Raw genomic sequence first — 20,861 nt, 5'->3', positions numbered from 1 at the left:
GAGGATCTCATGACAAAATTTAAGTAGAAGTGCTGTGGTTGCAGGTTCACCTGCCTCATCTGAAGCCTCTTCTTTCAGGGTGCTGCTATAGGCCACCAAGTGCACCAAGCGCTCAAGAGGAACTGTGACTAATACCTGTAACATGACCCAGGTTAATCACTCAACCAACTAGAGTCTATTCTAATAGTGTTGGATCTGTGATATGATCAAGCGGATATCTTCACCAATGCTACAGAGCTTTGCTCCAAAGTGTGTGATAGTGCACAAGTTCAAACACCACAGGGAACTGTTTCTGAGGAACAGGGGCATTCAGCGGCTCCAGGAGAGGGTGATGGACTCTCTTTCAAACACCCGACCCACTCCTGTGCCCTCAGAGCCAGCTCCACTGGGACACGCCTCACCTGTGTCTCGTGGGACACCAGGAGTACGGCGCAGATCCCGGCGTAGTCACACGGCTCCTGACAGACCGACGCTGTAGTTGAGACTCGGCGACTCATGGTGTTTTTGAAAAGCAGACATAGTTGAAAGAAAAAGGTCTTGTCTTTGTTTACAGTTGCAGTCACACTAGCACCAGTTCTAAAGTATTGTGAGGAAAAGAAAAGGAAACACTGTTGTTGTTGACTTGTATGCTTCATTTCAATCCCCCTGCGAGTAAAAAATACATTAAGGGGAGAGTAGTGTTATGGTGTGGACACTATATAAATAATTCCCACTGAATAGGTGGTGTACTTAACTGAAGTATAGTAGTATTACTATTCATGGGAGCATGGCTATTATGGACATTGGTGTTTACCTGGCTGTGATGTCATCACCCAGAGTTGGCACAGCATTAACCTCATGTTGTGTTGGGTATATCGCTCTCCCGTTTTCTACCATTTGTACACGGCTGTACCCCTTTATTTTGTAGTTTGCAAGAAAAGGCAATGAACATTGAAATGCGTGTGGATAATCCTTGCAATTTACCACAATTACTATCCGGTTATATGGTCAGGTGCAGCAAAGGAAGACCTAGCAAAGATGCAGCTGTCTCAAAACAAATCAGCACACCATGCCCTTAACTGCACACACAGAACTAACATCAACTGCACACACAGAACTAACATCAACTGCACACACAGAACTAACATCAACATGCATGATAGTCTTTCATGGTTGTAGAGAAATTGACTACTTCTATTCTAGTCTTTTTAAGAAACATTTGTGAGTTCTAAAATGCCTATAATCTATTTACGTACACTTCAAACATATTTACGTTACATTCGGAAAGCATTTGTTACGTTACAGCCGTATTCTGAAATGTACTAAAACACTATTTTTTCCTTATCAATCTTCACACAATACCCCATAATGACAAAGCAAAACAAATGTTTGCTAATTTATTTAATAAAAAAAACTGAAATATCACATTTACATAAGTATTCAGATCCTTTACTCAGTACTTTGTTGAAGCACCTTTGCCAGTGATTACAGCCTCAAGTCTTCTTGGGTATGACGCTACAAGCTTGGCACACCTGTATTTGGGGAGTTTCTCTCATTCTTCTCATCAGATCCTCTCAAGCTCTGTCAGGTTGGATGGGGAGCATTGGTGCACAGCTATTTTCCGGTCTCTCCAGAGGTGTTCAAGTCCAGGCTCTGGCTGAGCCACTCAATGACATTCAGAGACTTGTACCGAAGCCACTCCTGCGTTGTCTTGGCTGTGTGCTTAGGGTCATTGTCCTGTTGGAAGGTGAACCTTCACCCCCAGTCTGAGATCCTGCTTCAGAGAACTCAGGACTTCATCATAGATCTCTCTCTACTTTGCTCTGTTCATCTTTTCCTCGATCCTGACTAGACCCCCCGTCCCGTCCCTGTCGCTGAAAAACATTCCCACAGCATGAATCTGCCACCACCATGCTTCACCGTAGGGATGGTGCCAGGTTTCCTCCAGATGTGACGCTTGGCATTCAGGCCAAAGAGCTCAATCTTGGTTTCATCAGACCAAATAATCTTGTTTCTCATGTTCTGAGTCCTTTAGGTGCATTTTGGCGATCTCCAAGCGGGCTGTCATGTGCTTTTTTTCCCTGAGGAGTGGCTTCCGTCTGGCCACTCTACCATAAAGTTCTGATTGGTGGAGTGCTGCAGAGATAGTTGTTCTCCCATCTCCACAGAGGAACTCTGGAGCTCTGTCAGTGACCATCGGGTTCTTAGTCACCTCCCTGACCAAGGCCCTTCTTTCTCCCCCAATTGCTCAGTTTGGTAATGTGGCCAGCTCTAGGAAGATTCTTGGTGGTTCCAAACTTTTTCCATTTAAGAATGATGGAGGCCACTATGTTCTTGGGGACCTTAAATGCTGCAGACATTTTTTAGTACCAATCCCCAGATCGGTAACCTTAAGCATTTTTTTGTTGATGATGATAGGTTATACTCTAAGGCTGGATTTATGTATTTTTTTTTTTGCAGTGCTACAATCATTTGGCAGACCTAACTTGATTGACCCTCTTTCTACAAGGCCTAGTCTGAGTGGCCTAATCATTAATCACATTTGTATGAACATTTTGTTAACTCCTAGGCTATAGAGATGCATTCAGGTAATGAACTCTTTATTATGCGTCAACATTTTAATTTGATTACAATTATTTGTCAATCATTCTTGAATTTGTTAGGCTATACAATTAAGTAGATTAATGAACTGATACATTCATACATTACTTGTATTTTCTAAATGTTTTAATATGATAGGATGTATAATAGAATGACATTTCTATGTGAATGTTTATGAATGTTAATTTGTGTATTAATAATAATAAAATGAAAATCAGTCTGAAATCGAATATTTCTCCTATTGTTCATATCCATATAGCCTAGGACAATGTGGTAAAGTACTGTTATTCCTTATCCACTTAATGTATTATTTAAAATTAAAAAAATTGCCTCACATTTCTGGGGGGGAATTCCGTTAAACAGTGAATCAATTTTGTCTGGCCTTATTTAACTAGGCAAGTCAGTTAAGAACAAATTCTTATTTACAAAGACTGCCTACTCCGGCCAAACCCTAGTCCAGACGACGCTGGGCTAATTCTGTGCCCCCCTATGGTACTCCCAATCACGGACGGTGGTGATACAGCTTGGAATTGAACCAGGTTATGTAGTGACGCCTCTAGCACTGAGATGCAGGGCCTCAGATCGCTACGCCACACCACTCTAGAGCCCTATACTTTTTTTTTCTTTACATAGTTGAATGTGCTGACAACAAAATCACACAAAAATGATCAATGGAAATCAAATTTATCAACCCATGGAGGTCTGGATTTGGAGTCACACTCAAAATTAAAGTGGAAAACCACACTACAGGCTGATCCAACTTTGATGTAATGTCCTTAAAACAAGTCAAAATTAGGCTTAGTAGTGTGTGTGGCCTCCCTACAATGCCTGGGCATGCTCCTGATGAGGACAACTCCTGGACAGTCTATGGTGCAACGTGGCGTTGGTGGATGGAGCGAGACATGATGTCCCAGATGTGCTCAATTGGATTCAGGTCTGGGGAACGGGCGGGCCAGTCCATAGCATCAATGCCTTCCTCTTGCAGGAACTGCTGACACACTCCAGCCACATGAGGTCTAGCATTGTCTTGCATTAGGAGGAACCCAGGGCCAACCGCACCAGCATATAGTCTCACAAGGGGTCTGAGGATCTCATCTCGGTACCTAATGGCAGTCAGGCTACCTCTGGCGAGCACATGGAGGGCTGTGCGGCCCCCCAAAGAAAAATGCCACCCCACACCATGACTGACCCACCGCCAAACCGGTCATGCTGGAGGATGTTGCAGGCAGCAGAACGTTCTCCACGGCGTCTCCAGACTCAGACTGTCACGTCTGTCACATGTGCTCAGTGTGAACCTGCTTTAATCTGTGAAGAGCACAGGGTGCTAGTGGCGAATTTGCAAATCTCGGTGTTCTCTGGCAAATGCCAAATGTCCTGCATGGTGTTGGGCTGTAAGCACAACCCCCACCTGTGGACGTCGGGCCCTCATTACCACCCTCATGGAGTCTGTTTCTGACCGTTTGAGCAGACACATGCACATTTGTGGCCCTGCTCCTCCTTGCACAAAGGTGGAGGTAGCGGTCCTGCTGCTGGGTTGTTGCCCTCCTACGGCCTCCTCCACGTCTCCTGATGTACTGGGCTGTCTCCTGGTAGAGCCTCCATGCTCTGGACACTACGCTGACAGACACAGCAAACCTTCTTGCACCAGCTCGCATTGATGTGCCATCCTGGATGAGCTGCACTACCTGAGCCACTTGTGTGGGTTGTAGACTCCGTCTCATGCTACCACTAGAGTGAAAGCACCGCCAGCATTCAAAAGTGACCAAAACATCAGCCAGGAAGCATAGGAACTGAGAAGTGGTCTGTGGTCACCACCTGCAGAACCACTCCTTTATTGAGGGTGTCTTGCTAATTGCCTATAATTTCCACCTGTTGTCTATTCCATTTGCACAACAGCATGTGAAATGTATTGTCAATCAATGTTGCTTCCTAAGTGGACAGTTTGATTTCACAGAAGTGTGATTGACTTGGAGTTACATCGTGTTGTTGAAGTGTTCCCTTTTATTTTTTTGAGCAGTATATATATATATATATATATATATATTTAATGCATCGCTTAGTTATGTATTGAGCCATATCATCGTGGAATGCTCTGCCACAAGAGGTTACTTGGGCAAAAAGCAAGTTTAGCTTAAAAAAACTGATAAAAACATGCATCACAGTGCCTTTTTCTAAATATCTAATTTAACTGTACTGCATATAAGAATATGTGTATACACTGAGTGTACAAAATATTAAGACACCTTCCTAATTTTTAGTTTTTCCCTCAGAACAGCCTACATTCTTCGGAGCATGTACTCAACAAGGTGTCAAAACCATTCCACACAGAATGGGATACTGGCCCATGTTGACTCCAATGCTTCCTACAGTTGTGCCAAGTTGGCTGGACGTCCTTTGGGTTGTGAACCATTCTTGATACACACAGGAAACTGTTGAGCATGAAAAACCTAGCAGCGATGAAGTTCTTGACACAATCAAACCGGTGTGCCTGGCATCTTCTACCATACCCTGTTTAAAGGCAGTTAAATCTTTTGTCTTACCCATTCACCCTCTGAATGGCACACATACACAATCCATGTCTCAATTGTCTCAAGACTTAAAAATCCTTCTTTACCCTGTCTTCTCCCCTTCATATACACTGATTGAAGTGTATTTAACAAGGGACATTAATAAGGGATCATAGCTTTCACCTGGATTCACCTGGTCAGTCTAAGTCATGGTAAGAGCAGGTGTTCATAATGTTTTGCACACTCAGTGTATATGAGTAGTGTACATTTTATTTTTGTTGTCTCTTGGTGACTTTCTTGCAACTCTCTTTTTTTAAATTTAAATGTTTATCTCTTTTGTTCTTGTCCATTACTGCTCTGTAGTTTGTCATGTATTTGTATGTTTTATGTGGTCCCCAGGAAGAGTAGCTGCTGCATGTGCAGTAGCTCATGGGAGTCTTACTAAACTAATCTAAACATGCAACTAGACACATAATAAACCATAGGCCTAGTTTAATTAATGAGACTGAGACTAGAACATAATGCCCTGATATGACTTGGCAACCTATCAGATCACTGGCTCGGCGACCACAAACGTAACCATTTAATCACTGTCACGGAGGCCAATCAAAGTAGATCAGGTTTGCATTAGGTTACATGCTGCATATTAAACAACATCAAATGAACCGCTAATTAATACGTATAATAGGTCATACTGTATAGACTACAACAGTGGCCAACAACCTTTTCTTAGTTAAGATCACTTTCTTAGTCAAAAATGCAAGACCAGTGCAATTCTCTGCTGGGCGCAGGAGATCAAGTGCGCCTACAATGTATTGTGTGACATCAATGAAATGATCAATGGCCTAACTATGGTGCATGGGCAGAGAACCACAGGGAAAAGTTATATTTCCAATCAAATTTGCTGTGGGCTTGTGGTAGCTGCTGTAGACACGGCGATCTAAGCTATCTGATTGGCCAGCGATATGCCTACAGGTGCACCTGATTTAGCTCTCTGGGGAGATGAAATGGGAAATGGGAACACTTCACCTCCCCGGGATGCAGGGAAACTGAATCAAGTGCATCACATCGCATTTGGCGAATAGGCTACTAAAAACATTGTTTTATATATTTTGAATCTAAAATAGCCCTGCCAGGCCCTGCAGTGGCTTTATTGGGACAGTAAAGCATTTTTAAAATCTTTTGGCTCTATACTTGAAATCAAACAATGACTAAGTTAAAGTGCAGACTGTCAACTTTAATTTGAGGGTATTTTCATCCATTTCGTGTGAACCGTCTAGAAATTATAGTCCCCCCACTTTAGGGGACCAAAAGTATTGGGACAAATTCACTTATGTGTATTAAAGTAGTAAAAAGTGAAGTATTTGGTCCCATATTCTTAGCACGCATTGACTACATCAAGCTTGTGACCACACATTTGTTGGATGCATTTTCTGTTTGTTTTGGTTGTGTTTCAGATAATTTTGTACCCAATGGAAATGAATGGTAAATTATATATTGTGTGATTTTTGGAGTCACTTTCATTGTAAATAAGAATAGAATATGTTTGTAAACCCTTCTACATGAATGTGGACGCTACCATTGTTACAGGTAATGCTGAATGAATTGAATTGAAGTGAAATAATGAGAAAGTTGGACAGCACAAATATTATACTGGCACACAGCTCGGACACCCATGCATACCCTACAAGACATGCCACAAGAGGTCTCTTCACAGTCCCCAAGTCCAGGACAGACTATGGGAGTCACGCAGAACTATATGGAACTCTATTCCATATCAAGTAACTGATGCAAGCAGTAAAATTTTGTAAAAAACAGATTTAAAAAACTCCTTATGAAACAGCGGGGACTGTGAAACAACACAAATATTGGCACACACACACACACACACACACGATAACATACGCACTATACATACACATGGATTTAGTACTGTAGATATGTGGTAGTGGATGGAGTAGGGGCCTGAGGGCACACAGTGTGTTGTGAAATCTGTGAATGTATTGTAATGTTTTAAAATTGTATAAACTGCCTTAATTTTGCTGGACCCCAGGAAGAGTAGCTGGGGATCCATAATAAATACAAATACAAAAATTATCCAATGGAACTCTAACCTCTCACCATTGATATTTGTGCGTCTAACTTTCTCACTCATCCTTATTCACGATTCATTCAGGACTATCCGTAATCGTGGTAGCATCCACATTAACGTAGAAGTGTTTAGAAACATATTCTATTCTTAGCCACAGAGTGTCAGTTGGAAGCCCAGGTTGTGGTCTTTCTTGGCCGATGGCTAATTCACGAAGCGTCTTCGTCATTCTATTCATTATGCTGAAGTGCCTCTCAGTTTCAGGTGGACTTTCAGTCTGCTTTGTATTAGGGGTTAGCAGTTAGTTGATTGAAATGTGCCTTCTCTGTTTCTCTTTCCAGGCTAATGCAGGAAGTAACTGCAGCCCTCAGGAATCACAGAATACTGTTCCACCTCTTCTCTCCTTTTCCGGGAGCATGCCATCTGAACCTTGTGTCAGGTAAATCTGTAAGCTGGTGAATCTGTACACACACATGACCACAAGTGAAACACACACACACACACACACACACACACACACACACACACACACAGCTCTACAACTGTTTCCAGCATTTTGTAATCGGGTGTGAGACTCATTTTGCCCTTCGAGAGTTTGCAATGCCATCTGCAGTGTTAGCTCACCCCATATACTACAGTTAAGTAACCACTGACCAACCTTAGTTTGGCATGGCTGGTCTAAGCTTCAGTGGGGCAGCATGTTGGCAGGTGTGGTAAGAGCAGTCAACCCCCCCCCCCCCCCCTCCACACACACACTTCTCTGTCAGATTAGAATCGTGACTCTGCCTCTCAGCCTGTGGCGACCTGTTCCTCATTCCTGGGCTATTACTCTGTCAGGCCACACACACTGTAGGTAGAAGGGCAGGCTGTTCCTCGGGGCCTTGTCCAGCCTGGACAGAGAGTTAGGGAGGAGCAGCCCGTTGACAATCTTGAACTACAGCTGCTGGGCCTTAGAGGTGGCCAGCAGGGGGCTCCAGTGCTTCACCACGAACCCTGATAACACACACACACACACACCAGACTTGTGTTCGCATACCTTCAGTAGTATTTAGTTATTTGTAGTGACAGACCAAACTGCAGACAGGCAGAAAAAAGGACTGACAGCTAGTTGACTAATAAACAGACATATGAAATGGACAGCTAGGAGAACAAGAAACACAAACAAGGAGATGCGGCAGGTAGCCTAGCGATTAAGAGTGTTGGGCCAGTAACGAAAGGTCGCTGGTTTGAATCCCTCACTTGAATAGGTGAAAAATATGTCCATGTTCCCTTGAGCAAGGCACTTAACCCTAATTGCTCCTGTAAATCACTCTGAATTAGAGCATCTGCTAAATGACTAAAATGAGATGAGCAGAGAGACGAGAGACAGAGATATTCCCACAGCCTTGACTGATATCTCTCCCTTTCCCTCACTCTCTCTCCCGCTCCTTTCTTCCCTCTGTCCCTCCCTCCCAGTGGGCAGGAGCTGGTAACAGACCAGAGGCTATGCCAGTCCAAGTCTCACCAGGACTCCGTCCTCTCCGCCCTCAACCAGCAGAGGAAGGATGGCCTACTCTGTGATGTCACCCTGGTCGCCGGCGACCAGAAGTTCCACGCCCATAAAGCAGTGCTGGCGGCGTGCAGCGATTACTTCCGGGTGAGTTTGGGACTGGGGAGGACACTACACTCTTAGAAAAAATTGTTATTTGTCTGTCCCCATAGGGGAACCCTTTGAAGAACTCTTTAGCTTCTAGGTAGAACCTTTCCACAGAGGGTTCTACATGGAACCAAAAAGTGTTCTACCTGGAACCAAAAAGGGTTCTCCTATGGGGACAGCCGAATAACCCTTTTTGGAACCCTGTTTTCTAAGAGTGTAGTTTCAAGTTGTATTGTCACGTGCACAAGTACAGTGAGATGCCTGTCTTGCAAGCTCTTTCCCAACAAATAAATAATCAATATCACTAGTACTATAAATTAGAACAAAAACACACGAGAAATATAAATGATAAGAACAGGAGAAAGTGAGTAAGCTATATACAGGCTCAGTTCCAGGGTCAGTGCCAATACCATACAATGTACTGGATACTGGAGTTGTAGGGCTAGATATGTATAGTGTGTCAGGTGACTAGGCATCAGGATATATGATAAACAGAGTAGCAGCGGCGTATTTGATGATTGTTTGTGTGTGTAATGTGCACGTGTGTGTGTGAGCAAATGAAGCGTGTGTGTGTGTGTGTGTGCATAGAGTCTATGCAAAAATAAAAAATAAAATATAAGGGTCAATGCAGAAAGTCCGTGTAGCCATTTTGTTAGCTATTTAGCAGTCTTATGGCTTGGAGATAGAAGCTGGTCAGGAGCCTGTTGAGGTCAGACTTGTTGCTCCGGTACCGATTGCCGTGCGGAAGCAGAGTGAACAGTCTATGGCTTGGGTATCTGGAGTCTCTATCAGTTTTCCGGGCCTCCCTTTCACACACCGCCTGATATAGAGGTCCTGAATCTCAGGGAGCTCGGCCCCTGAGTGATGTACTGTTCTGCACCACCCTATATAGCACCATGCGATCGAGGGTGGTGCAATTGCCATAACAAGCAGTGATGCAGCCAGTCAAGATGCTCTCAGTTTCGCAGCTGTATAACTCTTTAAGGATTTGAGGGCCCACGCCAAACCTTTTCAACCTCCGGAGGGGGAGGTGGCACAGTCGTTCCATCTTCTTGACTGTGTGTGTGGACCATTTTAAGTCCTTTTGGACACAGAGGAACTTGAAGCTCTCGACCTGCTCCACTAGTGCCCTGTTGATGTGGATAGGAGCGTACTCGCCCCCTGTTTTCTGTAGTCCACGATCAACTCCTTGGTCTTACCGTCATTGAGGGAGAGGTTGTTCTGGCACCACACTGCCAGCTCACTGACCTCCTCCCTGTTGGCCTTCCCATTTTCGCCGGTGATCAGGCCTAACCCCGTCATGTCGTCAACCAACTTGATGATGGTGTTGGAGTTGTGCATGACCACGCAGTTGTGGGTGAACATGGTGTACAGGAGGGGAGTAAGCACACACCCCCTCCTTTACTCCGTGTTCACCCACAACTGTTGTGGGTCAGCGTGGCGGAGGTGATGTTGCCTACCTTCACCACCTGGGGTCGGCCCGTCAGAAAGTCCAGGATCCAGTTGCAGAGGGAGGTGTTCAGTCCTAGGGTCCCATGCTTGGTGATGAGCTTGAAGTGGACTATGGTGTTGAACGCTGTAGTCAATGAACAGCATTCTCACGTATTCCTCTTATCTAGGTGGGTGAGGGCAGTGTGGAGTGTAGTTGAGATTGCGTCTTTGGATCTGTTGTGGCGGTATGCAAATTGGAGTGGGTCAGGGGTGTCTGGGATGATGGAGTTGATGCGTGCCATAACCAGCCTTTAAAAGTACTTGGACTTCAGGAAACAGCAGAGGGAACACCCCCCTATCCACATCAATGGAACAGTAGTGGAGAGGGTAGTAATTTTTAAGTTCCTCGGCGTACACATCACAGACAAACTGAATTGGTCCACCCACACAGACAGCATTGTGAAGAAGGCGCAGCAGCGCCTCTTCAACCTCAGGAGGCTGAAGAAATTTGGCTTGTCACCAAAAGCACTCACAAACTTCTACAGATGCACAATCGAGAGCATCCTGTCGGGCTGTATCACCGCCTGGTACGGCAACTGCTCCGCCCACAACCGTAAGGCTCTCCAGAGGGTAGTGAGGTCTGCACAACGCATCACCGGGGGCAAACTACCTGCCCTCCAGGACACCTACACCACCCGATGTCACAGGAAGGCCATAAAGATCATCAAGGACAACAACCACCCGAGCCACTGCCTGTTCACCCCGCTATCATCCAGAAGGCGAGGTCAGTACAGGTGCATCAAAGCTGGGACCGAGAGACTGAAAAACAGCTTCTATCTCAAGGCCATCAGACTGTTAAACAGCCACCACTAACATTGAGTGGCTGCAGCCAACACACTGACTCTACTCCAGCCACTTTAATAATGGGATTTGATGGGAAATGATGTAAAATATATCACTAGCCACTTTAAACAATGCTACCTAATATAATGTTTACATACCCTACATTATTCATCTCATATGTATACGTATATACTGTACTCTATATCATCTACTGCATCTTTATGTAATACATGTATCACTAGCCACTTTAACTATGCCACTTTGTTTACATACTCATCTCATATCTATATACTGTACTCAATACCATCTACTGTATCTTGCCTATGCCGCTCTGTACCATCACTCATTCATATATCTTTATGTACATATTCTTTATCCCCTTACACTTGTGTCTATAAGGTAGTAATTTTGGAATTGTTAGCTAGATTACTTGTTGGTTATTACTGCATTGTCGGAACTAGAAGCACAAGCATTTCGCTACACTCGCATTAACATCTGCTAACCATGTGTATGTGACAAATAAAATTTGATTTGATTTGAAATCAAATTGTATTGGTCACATACAAGTCTTTAGCAGATGTTATTGCAGGTGGTGATTGTGATACAGGGTGGTCGTCTTTGTGGAAGGTAGCCTTAGAGTTCTTAAGAACAGGAATATTGGCGGTCAGCTTGATGTGGGGGTTACAGACTGGGACAAGGAGAGGTTGAACATGACCGTAAATATGCCTGCCAGCTGTTCTGTGCATGCTCTGAGAACACGTCCTGCAATACTGTCCGGCCTGCGATCTTGGTGATCGAGATCACCTAGTCCTCTGGGTGGGCGGGGGCCCTCATGCACGGCTTGGTGTTTTGGTCGAAGTATGTATAATATGCATTGTGTTCGTCTGGTAAAGAGGCATCGTTGGGCAGATCCGTAATCCGTAATGGACTGTACAGTCGTGGCCAAAAGTTTTGAGAATGACAAATATAAATATACACAAATATAAATTTTCACAAAGTCTGCTGCCTCAGTTTGGATGATGGCAATTTGCATATACTCCAAAATGTTATGAAGAGTGATCAGATGAATTGCAATTAATTGCAAAGTCCCTCTATGCCATGCAAATGAACTGTATCCCAAAAAAACATTTCCACTGCATTTCAACCCTGCCACAAAAGGACCAGCTGACATCATGCCAGTGATTCTCTCGTTAACACAGGTGTGAGTGTTAACGAGGACAAACCTGGAGATCACCCTGTCATGCTGATTGAGTTCGAATAACAGACTGGAAGCTTCAAATGGAGGGTGGTGCATGGAATCATTGTTTTTCCTCTGTCAAACATGGTTACCTGCAAGGAAACACGTGCCGTCATCATTGCTTTGCACAAAAAGGGCTTCACAGGCAAGGATATTGCTGCCAGTGAGATTGCACCTAAATCAACCATTTATCGGATCATCAAGAACTTCAAGGAGAGCGGTTCAATTGTTGTGAAGAAGGCTTCAGGGCACCCAAGAAAGTCCACTAAGCGCCAGGACCGTCTCCTAAAGTTGATTCAGCTGCAGGATCATGGCACCACCAGTACAGAGCTTGCTCAGGAATGGCAGCAGGCTGGTGTGAGTGCATCTGCACGCACAGTGAGGCAAAGACTTTTGGAGGATGGCCTGGTGTCAAGAAGGGCAGCAAAGAAGCCACTTCTCTCTAGGAAAAACATCGGGGATAGACTGATATTCTGCAAAAGGTACAGGGATTGGACTGCTGAGGACTGGGGTAATAAGTAATTTTCTCTGATGAATCCCCTTTCCGATTGTTTGGGGCATCCGGAAAAAAGCTTGTCCGAAGAAGATGAGGTGAGCGCTAGCCTCAGTCCTGTGTCATGCCAACAGTAAAGCATCCTGAGACCATTCATGTGTGGGGTTGCTTCTCAGCAAAGGGAGAAAGAGCAACTTCTCCCAACCATCCAGGAACAGTTTGGTGACAAATAATGCCTTTTCCAGCATGATGGAGCACCTTGCCATAAGGCAAAAGCGATAACTAAGTGGCTCGGGGAACAAAACATCGATATTATGGGTCCATGGCCAGGAAACTCTCCAGACCTTAATGCCATTGAGAACTTGTGATCAAGAGGCGGGTGGACAAACAAAAACCCACAAATTCTGACCAACTCCAAGCATTGATTGTGCAAGAATGGGCTGCCATCAGTCAGGATGTGGCCCAGAAGTTAATTGACAGCATGCCGGGGCAGATTGCAGAGGTCTTGAAAAAGAAGGGTCAACACTGCAAATATTGACTCTTTGCATCAACTTCATGTAATTGTCAATAAAAGCCTTTGACACTTATAAAATGCTTGTAATTATACTTCAGCATTCCATAGTAACATCTGACAAAAAATATCTAAAGACACTGAAGCCGCAAACTTTGTGGAAATTAATATTTGTGTCATTCTCAAAACTTTTGGCCACGACTGTAGCCCCTGCCACATGCGGTGGGTGTTGGAACCTGTCTAATAGGATTCCACCTTGTTTTTATTTTGTCCTGTTGCTGGTTTGATGGTTCTGTGGAGGTCATAGCAGGATTTCTTGTCCTCAGCCATAGTCTCTGGGTTCGCTGCAACCTTGGTGTTAATCTAGGGCTTTTGATTGGGGAAGCAGCGAACCTTCACTGCGGGGACAACATTGGTGATGCATTTCCTAATGAAGCCGGTGGCGGAGGTGGTTAGTTGTCGACGCTATCTGCGGAGTCCGGGTACAGTCAGCGCTAGCAAAACAGTCCTGTAGCATAACCTCTGATTCAGAGGACCATTTATCTACGGAGCACGTCACGGGTACTTCCTGTTTGAGCTTCTGCTTGTAGGCAGGAGTATAGAGTCATGATCTGATTGCCAAACGGGGGATGAGGGAGGGCCTTGTATGCTTGCTTGTGAGTAGAGTAACCGTGGTCTAGGACTTTATCAGCCCGAGTGGCAAAGGAGACGTTTTTTTCCTTCTTAATGCATTTGAGACAATCAGTTGTGTTGTAGATAGCCCTAAATGGTAAAAGAATAGCTCAAATAAGCAAAGACAAATGGCCGTCCATTACTTAAAGACATGAAGGTCAGTCAATCTGGAAAATTCCAAAAACTATTAACGTTTCTTCAAGTGCAGTTGCAAAAACCATGAAGCGCTATGATGAAACAGTCTCTCATGAGGACTGCCACAGGAGAGGAAGACCCAGAGTTACCTCTGCTGCAGAGGATAAATTAATTAGAGTTACCTGCACCTCAGATTGCAGCCCAAATAAATTATTCACTCAGTTCATGTAACAGACACATCTCAACATCAACTGTTCAGAGGAGACTGCGTGAATCAGGCCTTAATAGTCAAAATGCTGCAAAGAAACCATTACTAAAGGGGCACCAATAAGAAGAATAGACTTGCTTGGGCCAAGAAACACGAGCAATGGACATTAGACCAGTGGCTTTTTTGAAGAATATAAAATATATTTTGATTTGTTTTAACACTTTTTTGGTTACTACATGATTCCATACGTGTTATTTCATAGTTTTGATGTCTTCGCTATTGTTCTACAATGTAAAAGTTCAAACTTTTTGACTGGTACTGTATATTTTTTAAATGATCTGAGAAAAACAACAATGCATTGGCAGGGCAATTCAAGCAAAGCCAATATGCAGTGATAAGCTTTTGGGCCTATAGCCTACTGTGAAAACCTCGTTACGAGGGAACTGTGTTGAATGGATTCATGTTGAAAATCACATTTGCCGTTTCACATGTAAAAAAATAAAAAAATAAAAATAATAATCCCCATGTGAAAATCGTAGGGCCGGCCCCATTTAGTTGTTTGGTCGATAGGCTGTTTGGTCGACCGAGATTTCTTTAGTCAAGACATCTGTCTGATTCGTGCATGTCTCAGTGGACTACTCCATTGCGGAGGCCACAGGGAAGGCACAGTCCATCACTTCATAAACATGTATGGTTATATTATAAATAATGGTGTAACACTAATAAACCGAAATAATATTATTTTTTATAACATGAGCTTTCTGCCGCGGTGGATATGGTCGTTGTCCGTGGTTATGAAACATAGTCTTCAGTGCGCCGTAGAATTGGCGCCGATCCCTATGTTGCTATGTGCATAATAGCAAAATGAACCAGCATATTTGAATTGAGGACAATGGCAGAGGCATCAGCGTCAGAGACGAGGAAACAGCCCTTGCCTTAAACCCTATTCATATGGGATTAGTTTTACTGGGGGTGGTCGGGTAATGTAATTATATACACAAGCACAAAACACCACATCTGTCATTTTCTTTGGTCTACAATAACTGATTTGATCAATTGAACAAAGTTGCTCTGCATAGCCTATATATGAAGGGCCCACATGTATCAACTTTCTCAGTGAATGCTTTAGTTAATATATTTTTTGTGCGTATGAATTGAATACTGCATCAATAAAAAAAGATATAGCGCCTGTAGCGCCTATTTAATATCCTAATGATAATGCTGTTAATAGATCGCAAATCAGCATACAACTGACTTAAACGTTTGGAAATGATGAAAGTTCACTTTCGCATCCATAAGCCTTAAAGCTCATCTCAAGTGCAAGTGCACTGTTTAGCTCACATCTGAAGGCTGGGGGTCATTTAGGACGTCTACTGGGGATCGCTAAAATATTTGAATGATTATCACATTTCCTCAATTCAAATATTTAGGCAACACTATACCGAAGATGGTTTGGTAGGGTTTAGAAACTTGGGAACCAAGCTCGAGTTATCACTGTAGCTCTGTTATCGCCTGGACTTGTTGAAATATCTTAGCCTAGAAAAAAACCCACCAGGGTATAATAATATGTAATGTCATTAACAATAGTAGGCTTTGTATAGTAGCCTTGTATAACCACCATCGAGCTGTAGGCCTAAGAGCATGTCCTGTTTAGACGAAATACCGTAACTTACTTATTACTCTTATATTTCAATATATAGGCTACTGTATTAATCAATCAGTCATTCGTTCATGGCATCACACAGCATAGGAGACATTCATGCTTTGAAATGCAATCGAGCATTTTAGTTTTCAAATTAATAACAAAGGGAGCTTTGGATAATTAGCCTAGACAATGAATGCTTTGCAATTCACGAATGCATGCAACTGTTTTTAGTCTTCTGTAATAAAGCCGCACATATGCCCAGGCCTTGAGCAGAGCAACAGGCCCAACCCCCACTAAAACACCCGCCCAAGCCCCATCCTAAGAGATATATATATCAGATGCTCAGCATGCTCTGCTCACACCTACTGTAATGGTCCGAGCCTAAACCACACGAAAACAACACTAGACACTGTTGAACACAAAGCTTTTACTATCTCATCCTGGAATATACAAGGTCTGAGGTCATCTGCTTTTGGCCTAAAGAGCAGGAACCCAGACTTCATCAAAGAAAATGGAAATACAGACATTGTCATCCTAAAAGAAACATGGTATTTTACATCTGGCTAAAAGGAAATTTTCTCAACAGAGAAAAATCTCCTTGTGTGCTACCTATATCCCCCCAATAGAATCCCCATACTTTAACGACAACAGCTTCTCCATCCTAGAGGGGGAGATAAACCATTTGCAGGCCCAGGTACTAGTCTGTGGCGACCTAAATACCAGAACTGGACAAGAGCCTGACACCCTCAACACACGGGGACAAACACCTCCCTCATATGCCCCCCTAGACACAACGACAACAACAAAAACGGGTCACAACTCCTGCAGCTCTGTCAGACTCTGGGTATATACATAGTCAAAGGTAGGCTTCGAAGGGACTCCTATGGTAGGTACACATATAGCTCATCTCTTGGCAGTAGTACTGTAGACTACTTTATCACTGACCTCAGCCCAGAGTCTCTGACTGAACGCTCTCAGGTCACAGCAAAATCATCTACTTGAACAGAGCTTTGCTCAATCATGAGGCATCAAAGCCAAAGGAACTGAATAATATTAAGAAATGCTATAGATGGAAGGAAAGTTAGGCAACAACAAATTCAATCCCTTCTAGACAATTTCCTGGACAAAATGTTTTACTGTAATAGTGAAGGTGTAGACTTGGCAGTAGAAAATCTAAACAGTATGTTTGACCTCTCAGCTTCCCTATCAAATCTAAAAATGTCAAGCAGACATCCTGAGAAAATGAACAACAATGACAAATGGTTTGATGAAGAATGCAAAATCCTAAGAAAGAAATTGAGAAACCTATCCAACCAAAAACAGAGACCCAGAAAACCTGAGCCTTCACTATGGTGAATCACTAAAACTTTACAGAAATATACTACGGAAAAAGAAGGAACAGCACGTCAGAAATCAGCTCAATGTAATTGAAGAATCCATATAATCTAACCACCACTGGGGAAAACTCTAAACAAAGAGTTATCTGTCTAAAACGGAGATGTATGGATAAACCACTTCTCCAATCTTTTTGGCTCTATAACAAAGAGCAAACATCAAACACATATACATGAACAAATACAAATCTCAGAATCAACTATTAAAGACTACCAGAACCAACTGGATTCTCCAATTACATGTTATGAACTACAGGACAAAATACCCTCCAACCCAAAAAGGCCTGTGGGGTGGATGGTATCCTGAATGAAATGATAAAACATAGAGACCACAAATTCCAATTGGCTATACTTAAACTCTCTAATATCAGCCTCAGCTCTGGCATATTTTGGAACCAAAGACTAATCATCCCAATCCACACAAGTGGAGACAAATTTGACCCCAATAACTTCTGTGGGATATGCGTCAACAGCTACCTTGGGAAAATCCATTGCATTATCATTAACAGCAGACTCGTACATTTCCTCAGCAAAAACAATGTAATGATCAAATGTCAAATTGGCTTTTTACCAAATTACCGTACAACAGACCACGTAGTCACCCTGTTCAACCTAATTGACAAACTAACAAAGCAAAACAAAGGCAAAGTCTTCTCATGCTTTGTTGATTTCAAAAAGGCTTTCAACTCAATTTGGCTCGAGGGCCTGCTGTACAAATTGATGGAAAGTGGTGTTGGGGGAAAAACATACGACATTATAAAATCCATGTACACAAACAACAAGTGTGAGGTTAAAATTGGCAAAAACCACACACATTTCTTTCCACAGGGCTGGGGGATGAGATAGGGATGCAGCTTAAGCCCCACCCTCTTCAACATATATACCAACGAATTGGCGAGGGCACTAGAACAGTCTGCACCATCTGACCTCACCCTACTAGAATCTGAAGTCAAATGTCTACTGTTTGCTAATGATCTGGTGCTTCTGTCTCCAACCAAGGAGGGCCTACAGCAGCACCTAGATCTTCTGCACAGATTCTGTCAGACCTGGGCAATGACAGTAAATATCAGTAAGACAAAAATAATAATGGTGTTCCAAAAAAGGTCCAGTTCCCAGAATCACAAATACAAATTCCATCTAGACACCGTTGCCCTAGAGCACACAAAAAACAAAACATACCTCGGCCTAAACATCAGAGCCACAGGTAACTTCCACAAAGCTGTGAATGATCTGAGAGACAAGGCAAGAACGGCCTTCTATGCCATCAAATGGAACATACAATTTGACATGCCAATTAGGCTAAAGATACTTGAATCAGTTATAGAACCCATTGCTCTGTATGGTTATGAGGTCTGGGGTCCGCTCACCAACCAAGAATTCACAAAATGGGACGAACACCACATTGACACTCTGCATGCAGAATTCTGCAAAAATATCCTCTGTATAACGTAAAACACCAAATAATGCATGCAGATCAGAATTAGGCCGATACCCACTAATTATCAAAATCCAGAAAAGAGCTGTTCAATTCTACAACCACCTGAAAGGAAGCAATTCCCCAAACTTCCATAACAAAGCCAACACCTACAGAGAAATACACCTGGAGAAGAGCCCCCTAAGCAAGCTGGTCTTGGGGCTCTGTTCACAAATGGACCCTACAGAGCCCCGGGACAACAACACAATTATACTCAACCAAATCATAAGAAAACGCATAGATTTTCACAAAATGAAATTAACTCAAATCAAACTTTGTCACGTGCCGAATACAACAAGTGTAGAATGTACCTTGAAATGCTTACTTACAAGCCCTTAACTCTTCTTGAACTGCACTGTTGGTTAAGAAAATATTTACCAAGTAGACTAAAATAAAAAGTAACATAATAACAATAACGAGGCTATATACAGGGGGCACCAGTACAGAGTCAGTGTTTGGGGGTACAGGTTAGTTGAGGTAATTTGTACATGTAGATGGGGGTGAAGTGACTATGCATAGATAGCAGTGTACAAAAAGGGGGAGGGGGTCAATGTAAATTGTCTGGCGGCGATTTTATTAATTGTTCAGCAGTCTTACGGCTTGGGGGTAGAAGCTGTTGAGGAAACTTTTGGGCCTAGACTTGGCACTCCGGTACCGCTTGCCGTGCGGTAGCAGAGAAAACAGTTTATATACTGAAGTCTCTGACAATTTTATGGGCTTTCATCTGACAACGCCTATTATATAGGTCCTGGATGTGAGGAAGCTTGGCCCCAGTGATGTACTGGGCCATTCACACCACTCTCTGTAGCGCCTTAGTCAGATGCCGAGCAGTTGCCGTACCAGGCGGTGATACAAACGTTCAGGATGCTCTCGATGGTGCAGCTGTAGAAACATTTGAGGATCTGGAAACCCATGCCAAGTCTTTTCTGTCCCCCGAGGGGGAAAAGGTTTTGTCGTGCCCTCTTCACGACTGTCTTGGTATGTTTGGACCATGACAGTTTGTTGGTGATGGACACCAAGGAACTTGAAACTCTCGACCCGCTCCACTACAGCCCTGTCGATGTTAATGGGGGCCTGTTCGGCCCACCTTTTCCTGTAGTCCATGATCAGCTCCTTTCTTTTGCTCACATTGAGGGAGAGGTTGTTGTCCTGGCACCACACTGCCAGTTCTCTGACCTCCTCCCTATGGGCCGTCTCATCGTTGTCGGTTATCAGCAAACTTAATGATGGTGTTGGAGTCGTGTTTGCCACTCAGTCGTGGGTGAACAGGGAATACAGGAGGGTCTACTGAGGGGCCCCAGTGTTAAGGATCAGCTTGGCAGATGTGTTGTTGCCTACTCTTACCACCTGGGGGCGGTCCGTCAGGAAGTCCAGGATCCAGTTTGAGGGAGGTGTTTAGTCCCAGAGTCCTTAGCCTAGTGATGAGCTTCGTGGGCACTATTCTGTTGAACGCTGAGCTGTAGTCAATGAACAGCATTCTCACATAGGTGTTCCTTTTGTCCAGGTTAGAAAGGGCAGTGTGGAGTGCGATTGAGATTGCTTCATCTGTTGGGGCTGCGAATTGGAGTGGGCCTAGGGTGTCCAGGAGGATGCTGTTGATGTGAGCCATGACCAGCCTTTCAAGCACTTCATAGCTACCGACGTGAGTGCCACGGGGCGGTAATCATTTAGGCAGGTTACCTTCGCTTCCTTGGGCACAGGGACTATGGTGGTCTGCTTGAAACATGTAGATATTACAGACTCGGTCAGGGAGAGGTTGAAAATGTCAGTGAAGACACTTGACAGTTGTTCCGCGCATGCTTTGACGACACGTCCTGGTAATCCGTCTGGCCCAGAGGCTTTTGTACATGACAAGTGGTTGTCCCAATCCCCTATAGAGTAGAGACTGCGTTAGCTATGGAAACACAATTTACCTAGAACAACACTAGTGCTTACACCCAAAAAATACCAGTCCTAATCAAAAAAAAGGGGCAGGAGTATCCTCTGCTCTGAAGTTGTAGTGGTGA

General features: G+C 43.7%; 1 protein-coding gene across 2 annotated transcripts in view; it reads left to right on the top strand.

Moving 5' to 3' along the window:
• The window catches only part of klhl32 (kelch-like family member 32), a 37,314-nt gene that overhangs the window by 5,732 nt on the left and 10,721 nt on the right, over positions 1 to 20,861 (top strand). For both annotated transcript variants that reach the window (XM_036973916.1, XM_036973915.1), the window contains exons 2-3: positions 7,518 to 7,615; positions 8,632 to 8,812. In XM_036973916.1, coding sequence (XP_036829811.1) covers positions 7,593 to 7,615; positions 8,632 to 8,812 — 204 coding nt within the window. In that variant the 5' untranslated portion in view covers positions 7,518 to 7,592. The remainder of the gene's footprint in view (positions 1 to 7,517; positions 7,616 to 8,631; positions 8,813 to 20,861) is intronic.

The sequence above is a fragment of the Oncorhynchus mykiss genome, chromosome 3, assembly GCF_013265735.2.
Source record: "Oncorhynchus mykiss isolate Arlee chromosome 3, USDA_OmykA_1.1, whole genome shotgun sequence".
NCBI classification, from domain to species: Eukaryota; Metazoa; Chordata; class Actinopteri; order Salmoniformes; family Salmonidae; genus Oncorhynchus; species Oncorhynchus mykiss.
Note: the sequence above shows the minus strand (reverse complement) of the source record. Positions and strands in the feature narration are given on the sequence as shown.